Genomic DNA, 24486 nt, shown 5'->3' with positions numbered 1-24486 from the left:
TGCTGTTTATTTCTGGATATCTTTTCCAGTACAAACAAAAGCTGCCCCACAGGCTCTTGATAAATATTTGTAGGCTGATTAACTAAAGATAAAACATTATCAGCAGGCATGTGTATAAGAAATTTCTCTGGAAGGAAAAGATAAGAAAGGGTATATCTAGGTTTCTCTGAAACATGCAGATGAAATCTATATTCTATATATACCTACAAGTATATAATCTTTTTTTTTTTAATTGAAGTATAGTTGATTTACAATGTTGTGTTAGTTTCTGGTGTACAATGAAGTGATTCAGTTATACATATATATATACCTATTCTTTTTCATATTCTTTTCCATTATGGTTTATTACAGATATTAAATATAGTTGCCTGTGCTATACAGCAGGACCTTGTTGTTCATCTATTTTATATACAGTAGTTTGTATCTGCTAATCCCAAACTCCTGATTTATCCCTCCCCCACCCTGTAATCTTAACTAATCTATAACAAAATGTTAATTGCGCATTTTAAAAGGTTCACATACACTGCCTTAAGTCTTGTTTATATTCATCTAACAATTGCAAGGCCTGTGACAGACCTTCTGTTTTGTTTGTTGCCATGTGAAAAAGACATTTCTGTGGCTAGAACATCATAGACCCTTATTCTCACAAGTCAAACAGAAAAGTATGCTTTTGATGTTGCTATCATTATCCATAAGAGCCATGGTGGGAGGAAGAATGGCCCTCATTTTCTCTGCCTGCTTATACAAGGGCTATTTACCATTTTGATAGGTCTTTCATCAGTGCCAAGCGCTTCACAATATCACTTTTATTAGTCACTCCCATAAGCGCCACGTGATATGCGGGAACATTATTGCCCCCTGCTGAACAGCGCAAATGCCCTCAGGAGACACAGAGAAATTCTGTGAGGGTCTTGCCCTCCCTAAGATAAACAGGGGGAGTCAGAGCTTGAACTGAAAGCTCTGGTGTTCTGCTTCGGGTCTTGGGAAAATCCACAAAGGTCTTCCTTCAGTAAAGCTGGGGAGCATTTGTCCTATCAGCTCATCACTTTAGGCTTACCCTCCAGCAATACTGAAAAATCAACTCAATCCAACAACTACTTGCTGGATGCCTAGTAACGCAAGAAACAGTGCTAGACAAGGGAGAAACTGCAGTGAATCTGACAGACCTGGCCTCCCTCATGGAGCTGAGGGTCTAGACAGTGGCTTACAAAGGAGGAACCTAAGACCATCCTTTGGGGTGTGGCTAGAAAATACCAGAATGTCTATATTTCTTTTATCTCGCCTTTCAAGGGATTTTTTTTTTTTTTTGGTACGCGGGCCTCTCACTGTTGCGGCCTCTCCTGTTGCGGAGCACAGACTCCGGACGCACAGACTCAGCGGCCATGGCTCATGGGCCCAGCCGCTCTGCGCATGTGGGATCTTCCCGGACTGGGGCACGAACCCGTGTCCCCTGCATCAGCAGGCAGACTCTCAACCACTGCGCCACCAGGGAAGCCCTCAAGGGATTTTTGTTTGTTTGTTTTGGCCGCACCAGGTGGCATGCTGGATCTTAATTCACGCCCTCGGCAGTGGAAGCACGGAGTCCTAACCACTGGACCTCCAGGGAAGCCCCTAAAGGGATCTTTTAACTTTCTATTTTGTGGGTGTGCTTAGGATACACATAATGCGTCAGTACAGTAGCACCTGTGTATAACAGGTAATATGCTTATACTGGGGGAATCTATGCTCAAAATGTTAGCACAGATATGGATGGGCAAGCAAGACATTTGAAAACCAATGGACTGCAGGACTATGTGGACTTTCCTGAACATGCTATGACATTTCACATATTCAAGTCTTTCTTCTTGCTATTTTCACTGTCTAAAAAGCACCTCCTCCTCTTACTGTTCTCCTTCCTGAGTAAACTCCTGCAAAACCCAGCTCAGCTGTCACCTGCTCGGGAAGGCCTTCAGAGGCCGAGCCATTCTATCCGCGGCTCCCGTTGTACCTTGGACATCCCTCTACCACAGAAATTATCATGCTGCATTGTAATTGTCCACATTTCTCTCTCTGGCATTAACTGGCTGGAATCTCTGGTCTGTGAGCTCCTTGAGGACAGGGGTCCTGTGGTTTACCTTTTGTTCTCAAAGGCTAGCCCTGGTGCTTGTCACGTAAGGGACTCTCACAGTGCATACGAGAAATTTATTCTTTTTTTTTTTTCTTTTTGGGGACTTCCCCGGCGGTCTGGTGGTTAGGACTCTGTGCTTCCACTGCAGGGGGGCGTGGGTTCAATCCCTGATTGGGGAACTGAGATCCCGCATGCTGCACAGCCAAAAAAAAAAAAACAAAAACACGAACAACAAACACAAGAAAACATTTTTTTTTCCTTTTAATTGTGTGGAGGTGAGGAAGTGTGTTCATACTCAAGGTATTAGACTACAACCCCTGACTCCCCAGTGAAGTAGAAAATTTAGAGATGGGCTATGAGAAAGTGATGCATTTAAAATTTACCAGTGAGGGCTGGCCAGTTTCAATCCTGAATTAAAGGCAGAGACTAAGTACTGCTAAAGCTGGGAAGAACAAATCAGAAACGCAGAGAGATGCTGAGTTCAGACGGAACAGTCTGGCGGAGACGCCTGTGCGACTGAGAGGAAAGGAACTCAGGACTGCGTCACAAGGCTCATGTTCTGCCTCAGCTCTACATACACTAACCACCTAAACTGCCTTGGGGCCACTTGGTCTCCAGAGAAGGAGATTATCTTGATTCCTCATAAATACTTCAGAGCTGACATGATGAAAGTAGGGGTAGAGAGGAACCAAGACGGTCAGTTCCATCCTTACTCTGGTACCAAGTCAGATGGCCAAGCAAGAGTCATTTAAAAGGCTGGATTCGATAGATTATCACTAAGGTCCCAACAGCCTAAAGTTCAACCACTTGATTATGCTGATGACATGGAGATGATATGTCAATCAACCATGTTATGATCGATCCTTTGGGAAGACCTTCACTAAGGTGTGACTTAGAGCAACTACGTTAGTTTTCTGGACCTTGCCCAGTCAACAAACATTAACTGAACATCTAGTATCCATCGGGAACTGTAAGTAACAAGTAAACAAGATATATATTGGCTCTACCTTCACGGAGCATGCATTTTTGTAAACTTCACTTTCCTTGTCTCCAACACGTAAAGCTTCTTTCATGTCTAAAAACCCTGAAATGTGATGATTCAGTGTGAACTCCAAAGCAGCATGGCCCTCAAGACTCCCTCTCCAATTGATTTTTTTAAATTCCATTCGCACACATCAGAACCACAGAACTTACTATTAGCTGTAAAATAATCCCTGTTCAATTTAAGAGATATGCATTCTAAGATTTCAAACATATTTCTTTACCTTACCTCTTACCACGGAACACAACTTCAGTTGCCCTTGCTGGGGCATCAGCACTACAAAGCTGAATGTGGGATTTGGAATCAAAAATCTTAAATCTGAGTTCTGCCCCCATCACTTAGTAACTGTGTGTCCTTGGCCAAGTCACTTAATCTCTCAGAGCTGCATTTATTTTTGTCACTTAGCAAATTTTTATTCCATGTACCCAAGTATGACAGAACTTCAGGAAAGCACTTCCCCTCTAAATTTGGAATCAGAATAATCACTCAGGATAACCAACAAGCACAGGGAACTATTCTCAATAGTTTATAACAAGTTGTAAGGGAAAAGAATCTGAAAAGGAATATAGATATGCATATATGTGTGTGTGTGTGTGTGTGTGTGTGTATCTGAATCACTGTTCCTACACACCTGAAACTAACACAACATTGTAAATCAACTACACTTCAATTAAGTAAAAAAAAGAATCACTGATTCCTCTTAGCTCACAGGCTAAGGATCAACAGAATGTTAAGAATCAATATAATGATACATATAACATCTCTTTCGAAAATAAAAGATGCTGTTTAAACGTTAGTTGGTGTTTGTAACTGGTATCACAAATACTCATCACAAAACAAAGATAAAGAAAAACTGTTATAGAATTGTTACAATGGAATTTTTGAATATATTCATCTCACCCAGCAAGTGTTCTGTGATTTTACAGACCAAAGGCTCACAGTATGGCCTCCACCCATTTTTTCTGAAGGTATCTGAGCCATCAACTAATAGGTTCTGTGGATCCACAAGGCTGTAATTATCGTATCTTTCTAATAGTATCTGTGAAAGCTAAAAATATTAATATGTTTGTGTGTCATCTTACCTGCAATTGCATAATCAGCTGACTCTAAAGTGGGATTTTATGTTTGTACCTAAATATTTAGCAATTTTAACAGCACACTGAAGTGACAGACTAAAAATATAAAAAGACCAAAAAATGTTAACTGGCTCACGATAGAACTGCCTAAGTGTCCTTGTCCATGGACACTCTGCTTCTTATGCCCAACGTCAACTCTAAAGCATAGATAAGTTCAATTCCTAAAACCTCAGTGTCCCTATTTGTTAAGGAGGAAAAAGAAGAATGAAATCTCATGACTTGAAAACCAAAAGCAATTTCACTTTCCATAAAGGATCAATCAACAAGCATTTATTTATAGTCTACCCTATTCCTAGAACAGTGGAAATGTCACGAGAGTTACAAAAATAGAACAACGTTCAGCCCTCTATATAACAAATGTGGTTACAAGTCAAACACTTTTATGTAAGTAAAGCTCATACAAATGTGAGGGATCGTAAGATGATTATTCTATCCCAAGCAGAATTAGTCTTTGTTTACACTTTGTAACAGACAATATTTTATATAAATATCCCTGACTCTTTGCTTTTAGCACACACACACAAAAAAAGAAAGAAAACAGAAAAGGTTAAAAAAATATGAGTGTAATAAGTATCTGTGATTTTTGTCACGTAGTATTCATATGTCTCATTCCTGGTACTAATTTCTGTGTCAGTGATGGTTATGAGAAACCGAAACTAATTCTGGCTAGTTTAAGCAAAAAGGGATTTTACTGAAAGGATATAGAGGCTCTTACAAATTTGAGAGAAGGCTGAAGAAGCAAGCTTAGAAACCGCAGGAACTGTGTTCCTCTGAGAATATGCTTAAGACTCTCACTAAGGAAGCACGGGGGGCTGCTAGAAGGATTTCTAATTAGACAGGCAAGAAATTTCCTGGTGACTTTTTTTTTGGCCGTGTCGCCCAGCATGCCGGATCTCCGTTCCCTGACCAGGGATCGAACCCGCACCCCCTGCAGTGGAAGCACGGAGTCTTAACCACTGGACCTCCAGGGAAGGTCTTAAGACCTTCTAGAAGATGGAGACTGCAAGATCTTGAAATAGGATAGCAAATTTCTCTGAGCTATATAGTGATTCAGGGAGTACAAACTGCTGTTGTTTCATAACAGAGTTGTGATTTTTTTTTAAAGGTTTTACAAAGCAAAAGCCATTCCAATTGCTGACGACAAAAGACTTGTCTCTGAAAGAAGATACTTTGTTGAACTGAGATTCTTGACTAACAATTTAAATATATACAGATTTCTGCACAGATTTAAAGCGTTAACTTCTATAAGCTCATGTTGAGTGTCTAAATGAATGTGTGCATGCCTTCTTACCCATCTGATAGACAACTATTCCCACTAACAGGAGATATGGACATGAATGAAAAGAGCAGGTAATTCCTTCTTTATTCAGTTCCTAGATTAGGTCCTGAGACCAAGAGTAAGAATTACCAGGGGTGAGAGGAGTTGTAAGTGGTTAAAGTGCAAACCAGCTAAGTAATAACCACAATTTCTAGTGTAATTTCTTGTCTAGTGATGTGAAGAAGCCTGGAAACATACACACGCACAAGCAGCTACTCAACGTGGGACAAAATGAAGAAAGCATTATATCACAGGAAAAGGAAAAATTAAAGAATAAATGTGACCTTATACCTACAACACTATTTTGATATCTATAGTGGCTGACAGAGGGTTTTGGGTGAAGGAAAAACAAAGATGGGAGAAAATAAAGTCAGCATTTCACATCTTGTTAAAACAGCAACATGTAGTCTTGACATGGTTTTCACCAAAAGGAATATGGGCTTTTGGCAACACTGCACAGAGAACATTAGTCTATAGTTAAGTATACATTATTAATGTCATCTTCTGTATCAGTGCAACAGGTATCAGGCATGCATGCTGGGGAAAAAATAATTAGAAAACAAACGGTTTAAGATTCTATATGGCTAATTAAGTAAAGTCTTTACTTTTTTCTCTCAGGATACTTGAAAATTCTAGCATTATGCCCAAATATCCTGATATCTTAGAAAATTTTTATACTTATTCTGTTTTGAATCCAAAATTCCCCAACCCTGAGAGTTCTGCATTCTTCTAATCCTAAAATCAACACCTAGACTACAGGACCTATTTTCCTGCAAATCTAAAGGCTTGGTGTGAAAAATTCAATTATAATCATAAAATGATTGCCTAACGCATTCTTACAAAGGAAACAAGAGGATCTTGAACTAAATGCCCAGTGCTTATTTATCTGGCTATTTCAATGTCCTCTCTTTGAGAACAATGAGTCAGAAGCTCTATATTAGAGTCTATTGTACGGATCTACAGTTAACTAAGTTAAAAATTTATTCTAGCTCCAAACAGAAGCTGAGCAATACCTTGAAAAGCTCCAAAATAATATTTGGAACATTTTTTAATGTTTCTTGCATGAGATTCTACTGACTAATCTACTCCTCACATGCAAAACGTAAGTCCGAGGATATGCATCTTTCATGTTGCTGAGAAGCGGCAATAAATAAGTTTCCTTCTAGAACCTAAAATATGGCCCACTGGACTCACATTCCAGAACTTCTAATTTAGTTAATCCATAGGTGAAGAGTATTTACTATTATCTTCAAGTGAAACACACAAGTTAATCTGACACACTGCATGTATACACGCGCATCAGTATGCTTCCTGGTAATCAGCCATACATAGCAGTGTAAATAGCCAATTAGTCACACAGCGAACCCAAGTTTTTGTAGCTTTTAAATAACTCTTAATAAGTTTTTAAATATATTAATGGTGCTATTCATCTTTTTCATGTATGTAGACATAAGTAGTATTATATATGTAAGTTTAATTTTTGCCCAACACAGAATAAATATTCAGAGACAAGGCAAATTTTAAAAGTCCAGGCTCCATGTCCATAGTAGTTGGGGAGTTCTTTGCTTCTGACCTCCAGGCTCCAATGGCTTAGAGCTGAGCGCAGCTGTATCCTCAACGTGTACGCGCTAAGAGCATGACTTGTGCAGGACACTGCGAAGCTGCAAAGCCCAGCTCTTCTATTTGCTGGCCTTGTGACCCTGGACAAGTTTCTTAATTTCTGTAAGACTTTGTGTGCCCATCTCTAAAATGGGACTAATGATACCCGCTCAAGGATTAAATGGTATAATTCATATAAAATACTTATCACGCTACTTGGCATACAGTAAGTGTGCCAAGCTTATTATAAATAAATACTGTTTATTATAATTATTATTATTTACTGAGAAGGCTAAAAGAAAATCAGAATAACACCAATCCAGTGAAGAGCGCAACAAATTACATAGCTATAAAACTTAGAACCTACTGCCAAGGGATGATTTATCCATCTATCTTGGCAGAAGGAAGCCTGGTGTTAAGGTATTAAAAACAAGGCCAGAGGTTAAAAGACATAACCTAGTTTGACCTTTGAAGTAAATACCCTCATTTATAAAATAAGGTAAAGTTTAAAGTCCTCGTTTCAAAACTTCAGAGTAAGTCAAAATGCACTTGTAGCGTTGAAACACGGTATGCCTCTTCCTGGATTTTAGACACAGAAGTTCTGGACCTAAGAATCAGTAAGGTGCCGTACCTTGCCTCGGAGAGTGCACAGACCCGCCAGCTGCTGGGGGGGACACAGCAAGATTTGTGACCTTAGAGGCCCAGCTTGACTTCACAGGCAGCGCGCTGGCTGGGACTGGGAGCCTGGTCTTTCCCCAGCAGGAGGGGCTGTGACTTCGAACAAGCCCCGGAGGTCTCCAGGTGCTGATGCATCTGGCATTTCCCAGCTCGGACACTTAGGCGCCTGAGTTCACATTATTTGTAACCCAGAGATAAGGCCATGCTCATGCTTGCATTATAGGAAGGTTGTGTAGCCGGGGGTCAGGGTCCCTCCGGTGGAACACAAACACACTGTATGTCAGGCAGCTTCATGCTTATGCCCAACTCTGGGGAATAATGAGAGAATGGAGGACCACATATCCCCTCTTGCTGACCCTTTGTGTTGATGGGCCCCCAGTAAACATGTTCTTTAATCCACACCATAAACCATGGTATTCACCTTCATCCTCCCTCACTACACAAGAAGGACAAAAATGGAAAGGGTTGTAGATGCCCTGATGTACGTCTGTACAAGGTACTGGAAGGCTCAAAACCAGAGAAGCACCCATTCTTTTAAGTCACTAGAATAAGTTCAGCAATGAGAGCTGGACTTCCCTTTTAGAAGGTGCTACCTTTTGCTGACACCTCCCATTCCTAAGTCTAAAGGGCAAAAGGGGTCAGGCCTGCAATCACCTTGACCCTCTTCCAGGAGAATCATCAAGCTGGATGCAGGGGCTCTTAGAGAAGAAAACATCTGCCCTGTGAAAACACATACTTCGCTTGAATAATCCTTCTCCTGTGGGAGGCGGAGCAGGTCACACAGATAAGATACGATTCTCAAGGCCTTATGGTGAAATACTGAAGTATGTGCATTCCGGTAAATGCAGTTTTAAGTGACACACTGAGTATCTCAAATTTAACCTCTGAACACGTCTCTGAATAGACTACCAAATAGTTTTAAATAAGTGTTTTTTCTTTGTTACCTATTGTACTATAATCTCCATGAAGGCCTATCTCCCAGAATTCCCCAAGCAAGTTAATTTAGTATCTACTGCTATGCTCTATCAAGAAGAACATTTTTGACTACAAAGTAAAACAGACTGTCATATTTTATTATAGATGGGTGTTCTTTTAAGGAATGCCAGGCTACATTTCAGTAAATTTTTTTTCGCATAAGCCACCAATAAGGACTACAATGATTTCCCCCAATATATATTAGATTCCATAATTATGATTGCAGTGCTAAGGGTGGCCTATGCCCTCACCACCCATACATGTAGACGCTCATAAGGAAGTGACTGAGTCCTGGCCACTAGAAGTTTTCTCTGGCAGAGGCTAGAAGGTCAGCTGAGGAGCGTTAGTTGGGTAGGCACAACATCAAAGAACTGAAAATATCCAGATAATCCCCCAATTCTCACAGGGTTCAAACTCCTCCCTGAATAAACATTCTTTCAGAACTGCTGACAAATAGCCAAACCGACTTCCTCTCCTCCTCTGTGTTCCCCTTTCAGAAATGAAATCATCTAGCAGCAACATAACCACCCGAAGTGGAGCTACAGGAAGACAACTGAAGAGATGCCCTCTGGTTCGTTAAGCTTTTAAACCATCAAATGGTTTTGTCCCTTGTTAAACAAAATGGCCTGACAAACCCTGATGCATTGGAATTGTGGTTTCTAAGGCATTCCTGGCCCTAACCACTACACCTCCACTTGAGGTATCATAATTGCAAATTATGATAAAGTCCTGAATAATCAGACTCTGCTCTTCTTGGCTTAAAGCCCCAATTACTGCCAAGTCAGCAAATGCTGAACGTGTAGACAAATGCATTGGCTCCAAGCCCAGCTTCTTAGCTTTCATGGATGCTTCTCAATGGGTTTAACTGGAGCTTCTCTCTTTTGTAGCCAACACAGGCATAAGAAAAAATCACAATTTTAAATCACAGTTTCTTGTCAGTACTTGAGGACAAAAGGTTTATTGCATTTGTACACACACCACCCATTCTGAAGACTAAAAGGCTAAACTCATGCAGTGTTCTCCGAGAATAAAACCATAAGAATAAATTGGGATTTATTCCTATTAGTTATCCTTATGGTAAGATGCGGTACAAAATCAATGCCAAAGTTGCTATTGTAAAGTCAATGCAATGGTGCAATGAGATATCAGCTTAAATCTTACTAACAGTGGTGAAAAATCTGCCTTCTTGATAATCGAAGGTAGCTCCTATTTCCAATTTCTGGAGGGGGAGGGAAAACATTGACAAAATATATTAAAACACATGACCTGAAAGACCTTTCTTAGTTATGTAAGTAAGGAACATTTTGAGACTTCCTCAGAAAGTCTGCATCTTAATGATTCCTAAAGCAGCCTGCTTAAACAAAGAGATAACGTTTATACAGCTTTGGCTGGGAGTCTTTCTGGGTGGAGGTGTTACTTGGAAAGACATCAAAACCCAAGTGATGCAAAAATCATTCTTTGCAATTTGAACCTGAGCCACCTGCCATTTTAGTCATCTGTTGAGAGTTCTATTTTACTTCTATTACTGAGCAAACCCTGAACACCAGAGGCATCTCTTCCATTTCAGAGGGCAGTGAGGGGTGAAAGGTGAGGGAGGGAGCATATGGATGGTGAACAGGTGATCGTCATGATGGGGAAGTTTACAGGGAAAATTACTTTGAAAGCACTAGGGTCCAGGATGTATGCCAATGTCTCCTAACCACTCCCAAATTGTATCTTCTTTGTGGCTTTTCTGGGAGCACTTTCTTCTTCTCTGTATAAGCTCCCCACCCCTGCAACTTTAAGTTATTTCTCCTAAAATTTGGCCTTAATTACACCATACCCTGTACAATTTTTTTCCACTGGTTTCTCATCATTGAGCCCAAATTATTTGTGGAGGACACTGAGCTTATCTCTGCAACACCCAATGAACCCTTCACCAGAGTATAGCAGCTATGATCCTACCTGTGCCCCTAAGGAGGAGGCAGGGGGCTCCTGCTTGACTTAAGGCAGTCAGGGTAATACCATCCTTCTTGCCACAATATTGCAGATGGGTAAGCCTAGGGCAACCAGCAAAGGACTTTGTTCTGCTTTAATATCTTGTGAGTCTGTAAGTCAAGATGATCCAAAAACATGAACGCTCAAGACTGCTGTAGATGGTTGATGGCAGCCAGTCCTCTCTTTTCAGTCTGACTGGTGCTAGTGGCTGTCATATGACTGCAAAAGCAGCCTTCATGAAGGCAAAGTTAATGCACAGAGAAAAGTAGAATCAAGAGAAGTTAAGAGAAATAGACCTGGAATCCTGATCACACCTCATGTGAAGTCTACATATCTCTGAAATTTAACATTACATAAGCCAAGAAATCCCCTTTATTGTTTAAACCACTCTACATGTTGCCCTTTATATACTGCCCCCATATATTATTTAAATGCATATGTATTTTTCCCCTCTCTACCTGGCTTAGGCTGTGACCTGAAGGCAAGAAGGATGGGCCTTACTGCTTGCTCGTTTGCAGAGTTATTTCCCTAGTTGTTTGCACCTAGTAGGAATTCTGAGAGGCCTGGCTTCAAAATCAAGCTCCCATACTTACTACTCATGTGACTTTGGTCAAACTGCTCATGCCTTAGTTTCTTCCAGTTAAAAACAGGGATGACAGAATTATTATCAGAATTCAATAAAACAATATACATGCAAGCTCACAGAACAGGACCTGACATTTTGCTATTATTATTGTTTAGTAAATGCCTGAACTGTCCAACTGTCCCTCACTTTACAATCCACATATAAAAACACAAACCTTGATCACCCTCCTCTACAATGATTATCATCATCTCTAACTCTTTTGTACCAAATTTCCCTACAAGTTAGGAGAAGATCTTTGTACTGTACCAAACTACGGCCCCATGCTTGTTAGGGAAGAGTAGGATATTCAAGGCAACCCAGAACCTGAAGACCCGCTTCTGGCCAGGTTTCCCATGATATAAGCTGTTTATCACCTCTCAGACTCATGTCCTAGGTCTCTGGCCTATGTCTTTCTTTTGTCATTGATCCCTCTTGCCCTGCAGGAATTTCTGAGTCAGTGATCTCCCCTGTGCTAGAAGCATGGCCTCCGTTTCTAAGTGTCCTTCTCTGCCATAAATGCATCTTCGACACTCCCCGTCCTTAGATTTTCAATAATTTCTTTTCTATTCCTCTCCATTTTTATACTTACTGAATTATACTGCATCATTAACATATGAACTTATTAAATTATATTTATTATGTATCCATATTTTAAAACAAATTTATTATGCAAAGATATATGAGACAGGAAATTCATGTAATATACGTTACTTGCCCTTTCCCACCCTGGCATCCTTGTAGATTTCACTCCCCTAAGGTATCCACCCCTGCATGAAATTAATTTTGCTTCAGGACAAATACAAATGGAACAAAGTACTCTTGCCTTAAGCAAGTCCGGAAATGTTATCTTAAGATTAATATTCTTTTTATTATTTTGCACTTGATTTATTTCACGATTTGGAAATCTTACACCATAAAAGTGAAAATAAAGTTTCTGATCCACAATAGGCCAAAAGCAGGCTTGAAACTCTGAGAGATACAAGTGATGATGACAGAGGGAAGTCTGGAAAATGAAGGTCCTCCTCTTGTCCCCAGCACCTAACCCAGTGTCTGGCATCTAGATGGACTTTGGAAATTATTCATAGAACTAGTGATGAGACACTGAGAGGACTCCTGCCTGGACATGGCAGGACAGCAGAGCCCTTCATTCTGCTGTTGAAACAGGTGTTGGCTTCAAAAAGTAAAATCCAACCTTTCCTTCAGCTTTGTAACATTTCTGCTGAGTCCTGGAAAGGAAAGGGAGGTAAGAACTCCATAGATGACAATTCTATAGTAGAGTATCATAATTCTAAGGATACAGTATTATTTCAGAAGAAATATAATTACGTATGCACATGGTATCAGTTGGTTATTCACATCTCCTGGATTTCCAGTTACGGGGGTGAATACATTGTTTGAGTCGATTTTCTGTTTCTTGCAGCCAAAAGCATTCAAAGATATCCAGATAGGGGTTTGGGTTTCACAGATGTATGTCTTAGTCACTACTCATCAAATGGTGCATTTCATTATACATAAGTTTTATCTCTTAAAAAAAAAAAAAGAAACTTGTAGCAACATGAATGGTCCTAGAGAATATCATAGTAAGTGAAGTCAGACAGAGAAAGACAAATAACATATGATCTCACTTAGACATAGAATCTAAAAACATGATACAAACAAACTTATTTACAAAACAGAAACAGACTCAGACATAGAAAAAAACATGGTTACCAAAGGGGAAGGTGGGGAAGAGCGATAAATTAGGAATTTGGGATTAACAGATACACACTACTATATATAAAATAGATAATTAAGGACCTACTGTATAGCACAGGGAACTATAATCAGTATCCTGTATCACGCGCTAAAGCAAGCACGGTGGAATGTTAATTGTGGAATCCAAGCGGTGGAGAAAAGGACGTTCACTGTAGAATTCTTTACACTTTTCTGTATGTTTGAAATTTTTCGTAATAAAATGTTGGAGGAAAAAGCTCTAGTTCACTCTTGTTCCTTATATTTGAATGTCGTTAAATACTCTGTGATAACTTTTGGCTCTTGTAAGTATGGTAGCAGGATAAGTGTACTTTATCATGGCAACTAAGGTCTATTCATCCTCTCTCATGAAGACAGGTTATATCAGAGTCTACAAAACAGTCATTAATAAAGTAAATTCTTTTTTCCCCAATATTTATTTATTAATAAACATAACACTAATTGCCTGGCATAGTTATAAGTGCTATACAAATATCAACATATCATTCTAAGACCAATTTACTGAAGTGTATTTTCATCACCAGTTTACAGACTAAGAAACTAAGACACAGATTCATGAAATAAGTAACCCAAGGTCATCCAGCTGGTAAATAACAGAATCGGGGTTTAAGCTGAGGCATTCTGATTCCAGTCTGTACACTCTTCAGCTCTGTACTTTCAATCCAATATAATCAACATGTGATCCTTTTCAGCAACTTCATCTGTGATCTCCGGTTATTTCAAGAAAACCTTAGAAACCACAAATAAGTCATGCTATTTGGTACAGACCAGTAATGAGCAAATTTTTTAAAATGTATTAATAGTTATCTTTTTATCACTTCATTTGTTGTATCTGTGTTGTGTATATGTGTGCTTCATTTATTGTTTTACTCTTTAATAAACTTATTTTAGAACAGCTTCGGATTTAGAGAAAAATCGTAAAGCTATACCACACACCACTAATATGGCAAATTTGATACAGCTGGTTAATACTGATACAATATTGTTTACTAAAGTTCATACTGTAGTCACTTTTCCTTAGTTTTCTTTTTTTTATTTTTAAAATGTCATTTTACTTTTTTTATTGGAGGATAATTGCTTGACAATGTTGTGTTAGTTTCTGCTGTACAATGAAGTGAATCAGCTCTATGTATACCTATATCCCCTCCCTCTTGGACCTCCCTCTCACCCCCCTGCCATCCCACCCATCTAGGTGGTCACAGAGCACCGAGCTGAGCTTCCTGTGTGTTATAGCATGTTCCCACTAGCTAGCTATCTTATGCATGGTAGTGTATATATGTCAGTCCTAATCTCCCAATTTGTCCCACCCTCCCCTTCCCCTCTCTGTGTCCACATGTCCATTCTCTACGTCTACGTCTCTATTCCTGCCCTGCTAATAGGTTCATCTGTACCATTTTTCTAGATTCCACATATATGCGTTAATATACGATATCTATTTTTCTCTTTCTGGCCTACTTCACTTTGCATGACAGACTGCAGGTCCATCCACATCTCTACAAATGACCCAATTTCACTCCTTTTTATGGCTGAGTAATATTCCACTGTATATATGTACCACATCTTCTTTATCCATTCATCTGTCCTTGGACATTTAGGTTGTTTCCATGTCCTGGCTATTGTAAATAGTGCTGCAATGAACATTGGGGTACATGTGTCCTTCTGAATTATGGTTTTCTTAGAAAGTAAATTTTAACAAATGTGAAGGAAAATGAATCATGGTTATGCATCAGATAACTGCCTTAAAACCTCACCTCTAAACTGATTTTTGTTGTCTGTTTTTAAGAAGAAAATAGTACAAGTAGGAGCTTTGGTAAAGTCTTATTTTATCAACCTTCCTATAGCTTAACTAAAGATGATATAAGAGGCACTTGGCACCTAGATGTAAATAAAATACAGTCATATAGCACCACTGCTTTTTCCAGTGAATACATTCTGTGAAAGTCACTATCATTTATGGAAATGTTAATGACCAAAGGTAAGTAGAACTTTTATAAAAATATTCAGTGAAAACAGGGTGCAAGTTTACCCCATTCTCCTTTCCTCCTGGGGAAGAGGAAAGGAATCGGGAAGCAAAACAGTACTTCTACAATCCAAAAGTTCACGCTTTACTGGACTCAGTACATGTGCCTGAAAATAGTGTGCAAACCGTATAAAAAGAATTGCCTTTTTTTTTTGTGGTACGCAGGCCTCTCACTGTTGTGGCCTCTCCCGTTGCGGAGCACAGACTCCGGACGCGCAGGCCCAGTGGCCATGGCTCACAGGCCCAGCCGCTCCGCGGCATGATGGATCTTCCCGGACTGGGGCACGAACCCGTGTCCCCTGCATCGGCAGGCAGACTCTCAACCACTGCGCCACCAGGGAAGCCCAAGAACTGCATTTTAAATAGAAAACTAACCCAGGATCCTCAACAGAAAATGTGCTAAATCCTTTTCTAAGATGGAAAAAAACAATCCTTTCTTAACATATCCTTTTTGTAAATTTGCACATTTATACACTGGTTGTTCTTAAACCAGTACCTCGTTATATGTCTCTACACTAACCCCCTCCCAATCCCCCTTGTTTTTTGTTTGTTTGTTTGTTTTGTGGACACACCACGCATAGTGTATTCCTCCAGAATTTTACAACTTGTTAGAAAATGGCCAACTTCACACATAATAAAAGCACAGGGACTAACCTAACTGTAATGAAAACAGGATAGCATGAAATGAGGCTTTCTCTCTTAAGGAGAGAATGTTCATTCCGATCTTCTTTTGTTTCTCACACTTTAAGTCATGATCAGAGAAGCTACTGAGCACTTTGTACTAGGACTGGTCCTTCTGAAGCCTACCTGATCTGCCACAAAGCACAAGGTTCGGTTCTCTGGGGCTGTAACAGTTTCACCACCCAAAGGAGAGCCTTACAGAGCTGGATGATCAAAATAAGGCCAAGACCTAAGTGGGTGCTGATCCACAGTTGACTTCAATGAAAGGAACCTCTGGGTAAATATCAGAATCAGAAATCTGTAGGTACAAGTGTTGCAGGGAGACAGTGTCATCAGGATTAAAACAAATAACAAACACATACCACCAACAATAACAAAATCACCAGAAGCAGCTAAAGGTTCCAAGTGGAAAGATTTGAGCCTTTCTCTGATGACACTAGCTGCTATCTACCTCCTCTGCAGCTGCCGTGGGCTTCCCCCAGCTGGAGGCCCTGGCATTTGTCCCCTCTTGCCACACCCTAGCAACAGCTGTTATCAGAAAACTGCACAGACAAAAGGATATCTTGTCCCCCACTCCCAGGTGTGTTTTCTTTCTCCATCTTGCCTCTCCTACTCAACCTTAAAAATATTTGGAAAGCTACAGAAAAGTGACTCTTTGTGCAGACGAGCGTAAATTCCTGCTCTCTCTGAACTCTTCCAGTTTGGGGCCATCCCAGTCCTGATGAAAATAGCTCCTGTTGCCCCTGATGGCACTGCCACGGGAACAGCTGTTTACAAGCAGGCTGTCTGATCCGCTAAGCTCTCTCCCCGCACTCCGTCTCCACTGGTGTTCCCCCAGCATCTAATAATCCATAAAAACAGTCACTGACATAGGCCTCCAAGTTTGGTTAAAGCTGATAATACGGGGACAAGGATCCCAGATCTGGGACCCATCTCTGCTTGGTAGATAATGAGGAAGAGAGAAAAGGGGGATGACTTACTAGGTAGAAGGAGGGTTGATGATTGTTTCCTTTGTCTTTTCCTAATCACCAAACTCATAGACACCAACCATTTAAGAGCCGCCACCTAATAAAGGGACGTGAGTTCCTGATCCAAATAAATACTAGAAATTCTAGGAGAGGAGAACAGTCATCCACCACCTCTCATTCTCTTCTTTTGAGGTGTGTTTATTTAATAACTTATTTTCAGGTTTATTGATTCCAAAGTCGACAGAAGCCAAAACCTAAATATCAGGATTGGCCTTTTAGAAAAGTAACCACGAACATATTACTCAGAAACAACTAACACTGCACTCATTTCAAAAACAGGTTTACGTCAGGATAAGCGCATGAAGGTGTACAATAATTCCACAATCGTGTACTGAGCACTTACTCAGTGTCTTCCATTTGCATGAGGGTTTTGGCAAGTGACAAAGTACTTTCCCAGGCTCTCTCTCCAGGGGAGAAAGGAGTCTTTACTGAGTTTGCTATGTGCCAGGACTGTACCTGCTGTCCCCACATCCAATGTGTGAAGCAGAAAAGATGTTCGTAGGAACAGGGTCTGTATATGAGAAAAGCCTCTGGTGTAAAGGCACTTCATCACTCTACACGAGGCTTGTCTGCACTGACTCCAAATACAGTCATTTGCCATTTCCTAAAGTTCTCCCTTTTTCATCTCAACAGGCGGTAATTTCCCAAGGCCAGGATATCCTCTCTGCTTATTAGAAGAATAAAAGCGTATTCCTCCTGCTTGGATCCCTACATTTCAGTAGTAGCATCTGGGCAGTAGCTTTCCCTCTATTCCCTTTGGTTACAATGGTTACTTCCATATTAACGGACACCAGTAGGGGCTACCCCCTAAGACATTCTCTAAGCCAATTTTGAAGTTCCTTAAGTTCAAAGTGCAATAAAACAAACTACAGTTGACCCTTGAACAACTGGGATTTGAACTGCTCAGGTCCACTTATACTTGGAGTTTTTCAATATAAATACTACAGTACTACATATTTCATGATTGGTTGGATCTGTGGATGGGGAACCAGGGATGAAGAGAACGTCTGACTATAAAGTCATACTCGGATCTTCAACTGTGCAGAGGGCGGGTGCCATAACCCGCGCATTGTTCAGGGGTCAGCTGTATTTCTCCTTGTTCTGTTCTGTATCTCTAAATTCCATATCTCATATTTACTTTATTGTAGATTGGCCTTTAGTTCCAGAAGCTGACTTGTACCTTCTATCTGCATACTGCATTAACATTGGCAAGGCAAATTCAGAAAAGCAACTCAATATTGATTTAACATGTTTTTGTGAAAAAGGCAATAGCAAGGCTGTAAGAGTCTGGAAAGGCAGTCTGGTGTAGCAAAAAGGCAATACATCAAACAATTTGAAAGAACTGCAATTTCCTACAACTTAGCTAAAACTCATTGCCTCGTAAATTGCTTTTAGGGACCCAGCTTTAATGACTGGATAAGACTGTTGTAATTAGCATATTTAGTCTAGGTAGATGAGCATAACTGAAAAAAGCTTGAGGTGTTTTCTCTCTTAATTAAGCATTCCTCATTACATTCTTAATTCTCCCCCTACCCCGCTCCCATCCTCACAGCTGGCAGAATAGTGAACTGTAATTTATCTTCCCATTAAAATGATTACAAATTCAGAATGAGTGGAGTTCAAATTAAGTTTTCAAAACCATATGGCAAGGGAGACCCACTTTAAAAGTTAACGGAGAAACTGACCATTCTATCTTGTAAAAACATAAACACCTCTAGAAATGAATTAGCTTTTTCCCGACAGAAGGGAAGAATCATTTGTCTACTTGCTTGTTTGCAAAAGTTCTCATACCAGAATATCACAGTCTTATATATATGATTCTGTTTTACATTGGTCTTACCCTGACACTTCTTAACCCTCTAAATTGTATTCTAGCATTTTGCTTAAGAGCAAGAACTCTCAGCCCTAGCACTTTCTGGCTGAAAAATCTATGGCCAGTTAGCTTACATACTTCATTCCTCAGTTTTCCCATCTGTAAAATGAGGATAACAAGTATATCTTCTACACAGAGTAGCTTATAAAGCTTAAAGGCATATATATGCTTTTGATAATATATATTTATATATATATTTCTAATAATATATATAAGCACTTGGAAGAGTCTTTGGCAGGTAATATATGCCATATAGGTATTATTGTTATTATTATCATGCCTACCATTACCACAGAGAGAACAGTGAGATTCACTGGCCTTCTTTATTTAAATGCTCTATTACAAACCACTTTCTTGCTAAGTATCTCTGGGATTAATCTATAGAAGAAACAGAAGGTGGATTTTGGATGCTGTAATTAGAATGTCAGTTATGATTGCATGACAAATCTCAAGATAAAAGATTTATATATAAAACATAAAAATAAATAATGATTTAAAAAGTCATCGTATGAAACCTCACTAATACGAAGGATTTTTAATGGTTAATTATCTTCAAATCAGGAATGTTCTGAGACAATTTTCTGGACTATTTATGGTATATTTTCTCTGTGCTGTATCAAGAATGATACTATAAAAAGATATATATAAAATATCAGTCCCATCTGGCGTGGTAGTCATGTGTTATCAAGTTAATGATAAAATTCATCACATTCTTTGGCCAATCCAAAAAGAAAGCATAAAGTTTATTTTAAAAGTTTTAATATTTTGTCTTTCATCACTCTAATGTGTCATCCAAATGCATTTTTGTAGTAGTTTTACTGAGATATAATTCACACACCACATAATTCACCCATTTGCTGTATATAATTCAATGTTTTTTAAGCATATCCACAGAGTTATGATATCATCACTACAATCAAGTTTAGAACATTTTCATCATCCCCAAAAGAAACTCTACACCCATCAGCAATCACCCTCCATTCCCCCTCCCCACTGCCACTGGCAACCACTTTCTGTCTCTACAGATTTGCCTATTCTGGACGTTTCATATAAATGGGGTCATATTGGGTTGGCCAAAAAGTTGTTCGGGTTTTTCCGTAACATGGAAAACCCGAACGAACTTTTTGGCCAACCTCCTAATATATGCCTTTTTGTGTCTGCCTTCTTTCACTTAGTATCATGTTTTCAAGGTGCATCCATGTTGTAGTATATATCAGTACTTTATTCCTTTTTATTGCTGAATAATACTCCCTTGTATGAATAGACCACACATTATTTACCCATTCATCAGTTGGTGGGCATTTGAGTTGGTTCTGGTTTTGGCTATTATATAAAATGCTGCTGTGAAAATTTGTGTACAAATTTTTATGTAGACATATGTTTTTGTTTCTCTTGAATACATACCTAGGAGTAAAACTGCTGGGTCGCATGGTAATTCTATGTTTAGTCTTTGAGGAAATACCAGAATGATTTCCAAAGTGGCTGCATCATTTTACCTTTCCACCAGCAGTGTAGAAGGGTTCCAGTTTCCCTGCATCCTTGCCAACAGTTCTCATTATCTGTCTTTTTGATTATAGCCATCCTGGGGATGGGAAGTGGTATCCAAATGCAGTTTTAAGATACAAAGACACTCAGATACATTGAGCAAGGAAGTAAAATCTTTTACGACAAGGGAAAGCACAAAGAGATTAGGAAAAGGATCCTGCAGTCAGGCTGGAGAAGAAAGCAGGAGATGTTTTTAAATGTTACTCAATTTCATATCCTTATGCAACCAGCTGCCCTTACCAAAATGTCAGGATTACGGAGCCAACCCCCAATTTCACATCTGAAGTTTATAATAATCATAGCAACAACTACTCTTGACTTATTGATTTATTTTACAAAGTTCCTTCCCATGTTATACCCCATTTGCTCCAACACCACAGATCTTACATGGGAGGATATTATTATTCCCATTCTGCACGCACAGTCACTGAGGCCCAGAGTGGCTACCTGACTTGCCCAAGCAAAAGCAGTTCAAAACAAACACATACATCCATATATACATCCATAAATAAATATTAAATTAATAAAATTCACAGAGCTGGACCTGCAAGCCAAATTTTGTATTTCAAATCCCAATCCTGATGTCTCCTTTCCTTACCACCTTCATTCACCTCATCTTTGATGACCCAGAAAGCAATGGAAAGGAAAGAGAAGGCAGAGAGGAGGAATTGTCTATGTGTCTGTGAGTGTGTGAGTTGAGTGTGTGTGTGTGTGTGTGTGTGTGTGTGTGTGTATAGCAATTAGAGGCAGGAGGCCTGCACATCACAAAGTCCCCACAATCCACCTGTGAGAAAGCAGTTAGGGATGTGAAATCATGTTGTGACAGTGACAGCCAGGAGGGCTGCATCCCTACTCCTTTAAGAGAGGTTCTTCCAGTAACCAAGAAGCTAGTGGCATACATGGCCACTTAACCCTAAATTCTGAATATTACATTATCTGTATTTACAACAGTATATTTAATTACATACACTAGTTATTCAAATATTCGAGTAATCACTATACACTCTGTACTCAGCACAGTGCAAAGATGGTAGAGGTTTTTAAGAAGCAATGATGACAGTTCCCCAAAGTAAAATTAAGTAACTAACATTTACTAAGCCTTTTACATGTAGCACCTCCTCATTTAATCCTCACAAAATTCCTGCAAGAGAAGTAAAACGGAGGCACAGAGAAGTTAAGTAAATTGTCCGCAAGTCACAGGACTAATAAATGGTGGAGACAGAATAAGAACCCAGGTAGCCTGTGTTCTTAACCACCAACCAATCCTTTCTGCTAGATCTTGCTCAGCTGGAAGTCACCTGTGGTGACACACAGAGACCAATAACACTCGTTAATTCCAACAACCATTTGTTGAATGCTCTTCAATACATGAAGCCCAGGGGAAAACTCACAACAACCCTATGAAGTGCTATCTTCATTGCCTTTCTACAGATGAGGAAACAGGCTCAGAGAAGTGAATTAACTTGTCCAAAGTCACAGAACTATAATAACTAAGGCTGGCATGGTGCATACTATATCCCAGGCACTGATCTAAGCACTAACTCATCTAATTAATCCTCATCACAATACAGAGGTAGGCTCCATTATTACCCATCATTCTTAGTTAAGTAACTTGTCCAAGGTCCCACACTAGTAAGTAGCAAACCCAGATTCACTCTGGTTTTAAAGTCCTCCTCAAAACAACTTAATGTTAACTCTTGGCAACAAAGTGGCTGAGCAGAAATTCAAACCCAGGTCTATATAACCCGAGTGCGAGACAGCCCTCTATCTTCTTACCGACACACTAAGCCTAGTCCTCAAACTTGCTGACGTGCAGAGGGGTGCCTGGGAAGAGGAGAAGTGCTCTGGGGACTTCCCCAACCAAGGAAGGGGTATTTAAGCATCTCGAAGGAGAAAGTGCTTTCTGGACAAACAGAGGCACCCTGCAGTTTATCATTTTAAAGGAAGTGAAACGTACCCAATTGAAGAGCAGATAAATTATTAAAGTGTTTCAAGGTGAATCAGAAAAGCTTTGATTTTTTTCAGTTAGAAAATCTCTTGATGGAAAAGCTTTTATTCCCTTTAATTCTGACTATACATTAAAAAATCACCAAGGGATAGAAATGCGCAATTTGCCTCTTGTAACTTATAACTAAATTAATTCTGACCTCCAATATTTACTTTCTCAACCTAAGGGCAGCAAGCAGGGTGGTTACCAAACCTTTAGGGATCGTTGCAAGAGTCTCTCTCCTTTGGGTCCTGAAACACAGCATTTTAGAAACCAAAACGAGCCTGGAGATTCAGGCCAAGAACTAGAAGTAAGAGGCAAGCGCACCGTTGCGATGGGACAGGGGCCGGCATGCAAGTTTTGGCTCAACCACTGTAAAGCCAAGGGGTTTTTCCCCCTGGCAAACTGATTAATGACCACAAGACGGGCAGCTGCGGAACCGGTCATACCATAAGGAGAATTCTCAAACATGAATCCAAGAAGGACCAGGATGGGATGGAAGTGATAAAGTGGTTGGGAGGGGGTCCTGAATCTGGGGGTATCTGCCTGTCCTGGACGCAGTGACACACATCAAGTCCCAATTCTTGCAGCAGCCGGGGGCCAATGGACCCTGCTGCCTAAAATGTGCGCGCTGGGGGAGCTGGCAGCAGGGCAGCGGGACAAGGTGCCTCCACGCCCCCTTGCGGACCCAAATAATGACGGATGAGTATGTGCCAATTAAGTGATAGGTACAGTGTTTCAGAAATGTTCTCAGTTTAGCCCCCACCACAACCATTCAAGGAAGTTGCCGTGATCAGCCCCATTTTACAGATGAAAATACTGAGGCTCAGAGGAGTGAAGCCAGACTTGCAAGCCAAAAGTAAAACCTTAAGCGAAAGGGATTTGGTCTGGCTCCTTTTATCTAGGAGTAAAGGGGCTGGGGTTGGGGCCGGCGGGGGGCCCGGCGGGGGGCCCTTCACCCGCTCCTCTTGCTCTCTGAGCGGAGGAGGAGCTAGCTGTCAGCCAGGAGGCCTGGCAGCTCCCGGGTGCCCGGGCAAAGAGGGCGCGCGCGGTCGGCAGCAACGCGTCTGCGGGGCGCAGGGCTGCAGCAGCTGGGCGAGGGCGCAGCAAGCACCGCGCGCCCGCCCGCGTCCGCCTCGGGAGCCCGGCGCCAGTCCGGAGTCCTCAGGGCGCCGGGCTGCAGCAGCTAAACGGCGGCGCGTCGACGCGTCCGCAGGCGTCCCGGAGCGCCGCGCGAGTCGCTAGCCACGAGCCACGGCGCGCGCGCGCGCGACTGCCACGGACACTGGCTGGCAGTGCCACCGCTAGCCTCCCCCGGCACTGCCCCTCATCTTACCGTAGCTGCTCTCCGGTGACCAGGACCTCAGCCATGCGCTCCAGCTCCCTTTGCTGCGCCCCGCCACTCCCGCTGGTGCTGCTGTCGCTGCCACCGCTGCCAGCGCTGTTGCCCTCCTCCATGGTCGGGGCTGCGCCGCTACCTCTGTCTTCGCGGTCCGCCGCGGGTTCGGGTATTAAATCAGCCTGCCCTCACTGAGGCCTCCCCCGCCATCTTTGTTAGGGGCCGTCCCGTAGTTCAGACGCGATTGGCTGGAGAGGGAATCCCTTGTGGGTAGGCTGAGGCGCTCGGCGAGTCCGCCCCAGTAACTCCAGCTTGGGGGCGTGGCTGGAGCCCCGCGTGGTCGGGGGCGGGGCCGAGAGAGGAAACTATCAACATCTGGGCGGGGGGTGGTTCTGCGCTAATTGTGCTGTTTGAGGTCGAGTTCGTTGTGGACTTCTTCCATTACCCACAAAGCTCATGCTGTGGGATCCTGGGGACGGGCGGGGAGGTTACTAGACAAGTGTGGAGGCGTTTTTATGATACTGTCCATGTCCCAAATTGCCAGAGAGTGAAAATAATAATTTAGCTAAATAGTGAACAATGAAGGCTGTACATGTCATTGCAGGGCTTTAAGAAATTAAAGCAACCTCCTCACCAAAGATAGCTTACTTACCTTACGGTGTAGTCAATAAAGAACGCTGACCTGGGAATCAGACAGACCTGGGATCCAGCTCCACACCTATAATTTTGTAACTAAATGTGCTTAATCCCCAGTTTCTTCCTTTACAAAATAAAAATAATTGTGGCTATCATCTGTTGACAATC

At 41.1% G+C, this 24486-nt stretch overlaps 1 protein-coding gene across 6 annotated transcripts in view; it reads right to left on the bottom strand.

Annotated features, from left to right (window-relative positions):
• The window catches only part of DEPTOR (DEP domain containing MTOR interacting protein), a 192153-nt gene extending 168256 nt beyond the window's left edge, over nucleotides 1–23897 (bottom strand). For 3 of the 6 annotated variants that reach the window (XR_009536495.1, XR_009536494.1, XR_009536496.1), the window contains exon 1: nucleotides 23680–23896. Coding sequence is in view for 3 of the 6 variants with exons in the window: in XM_060128285.1 (XP_059984268.1) it covers nucleotides 23680–23801 (122 nt within the window). In the remaining 3 variants the exon portion in view is untranslated. Of the gene's footprint in view, nucleotides 1–23679 lie in introns of all 6 variants that reach the window. The other 3 variants (XM_060128285.1, XM_060128283.1, XM_060128284.1) reach the window with 2 other exon arrangements.
• Nucleotides 23898–24486: the final 589 nt, after the last annotated feature.

Source organism: Lagenorhynchus albirostris, chromosome 17 (assembly GCF_949774975.1).
Source record: "Lagenorhynchus albirostris chromosome 17, mLagAlb1.1, whole genome shotgun sequence".
NCBI lineage: Eukaryota > Metazoa > Chordata > Mammalia > Artiodactyla > Delphinidae > Lagenorhynchus > Lagenorhynchus albirostris.
The sequence above is the reverse complement of the archived record's forward strand: the minus strand, read 5'-3'. Positions and strand labels throughout refer to the sequence as shown.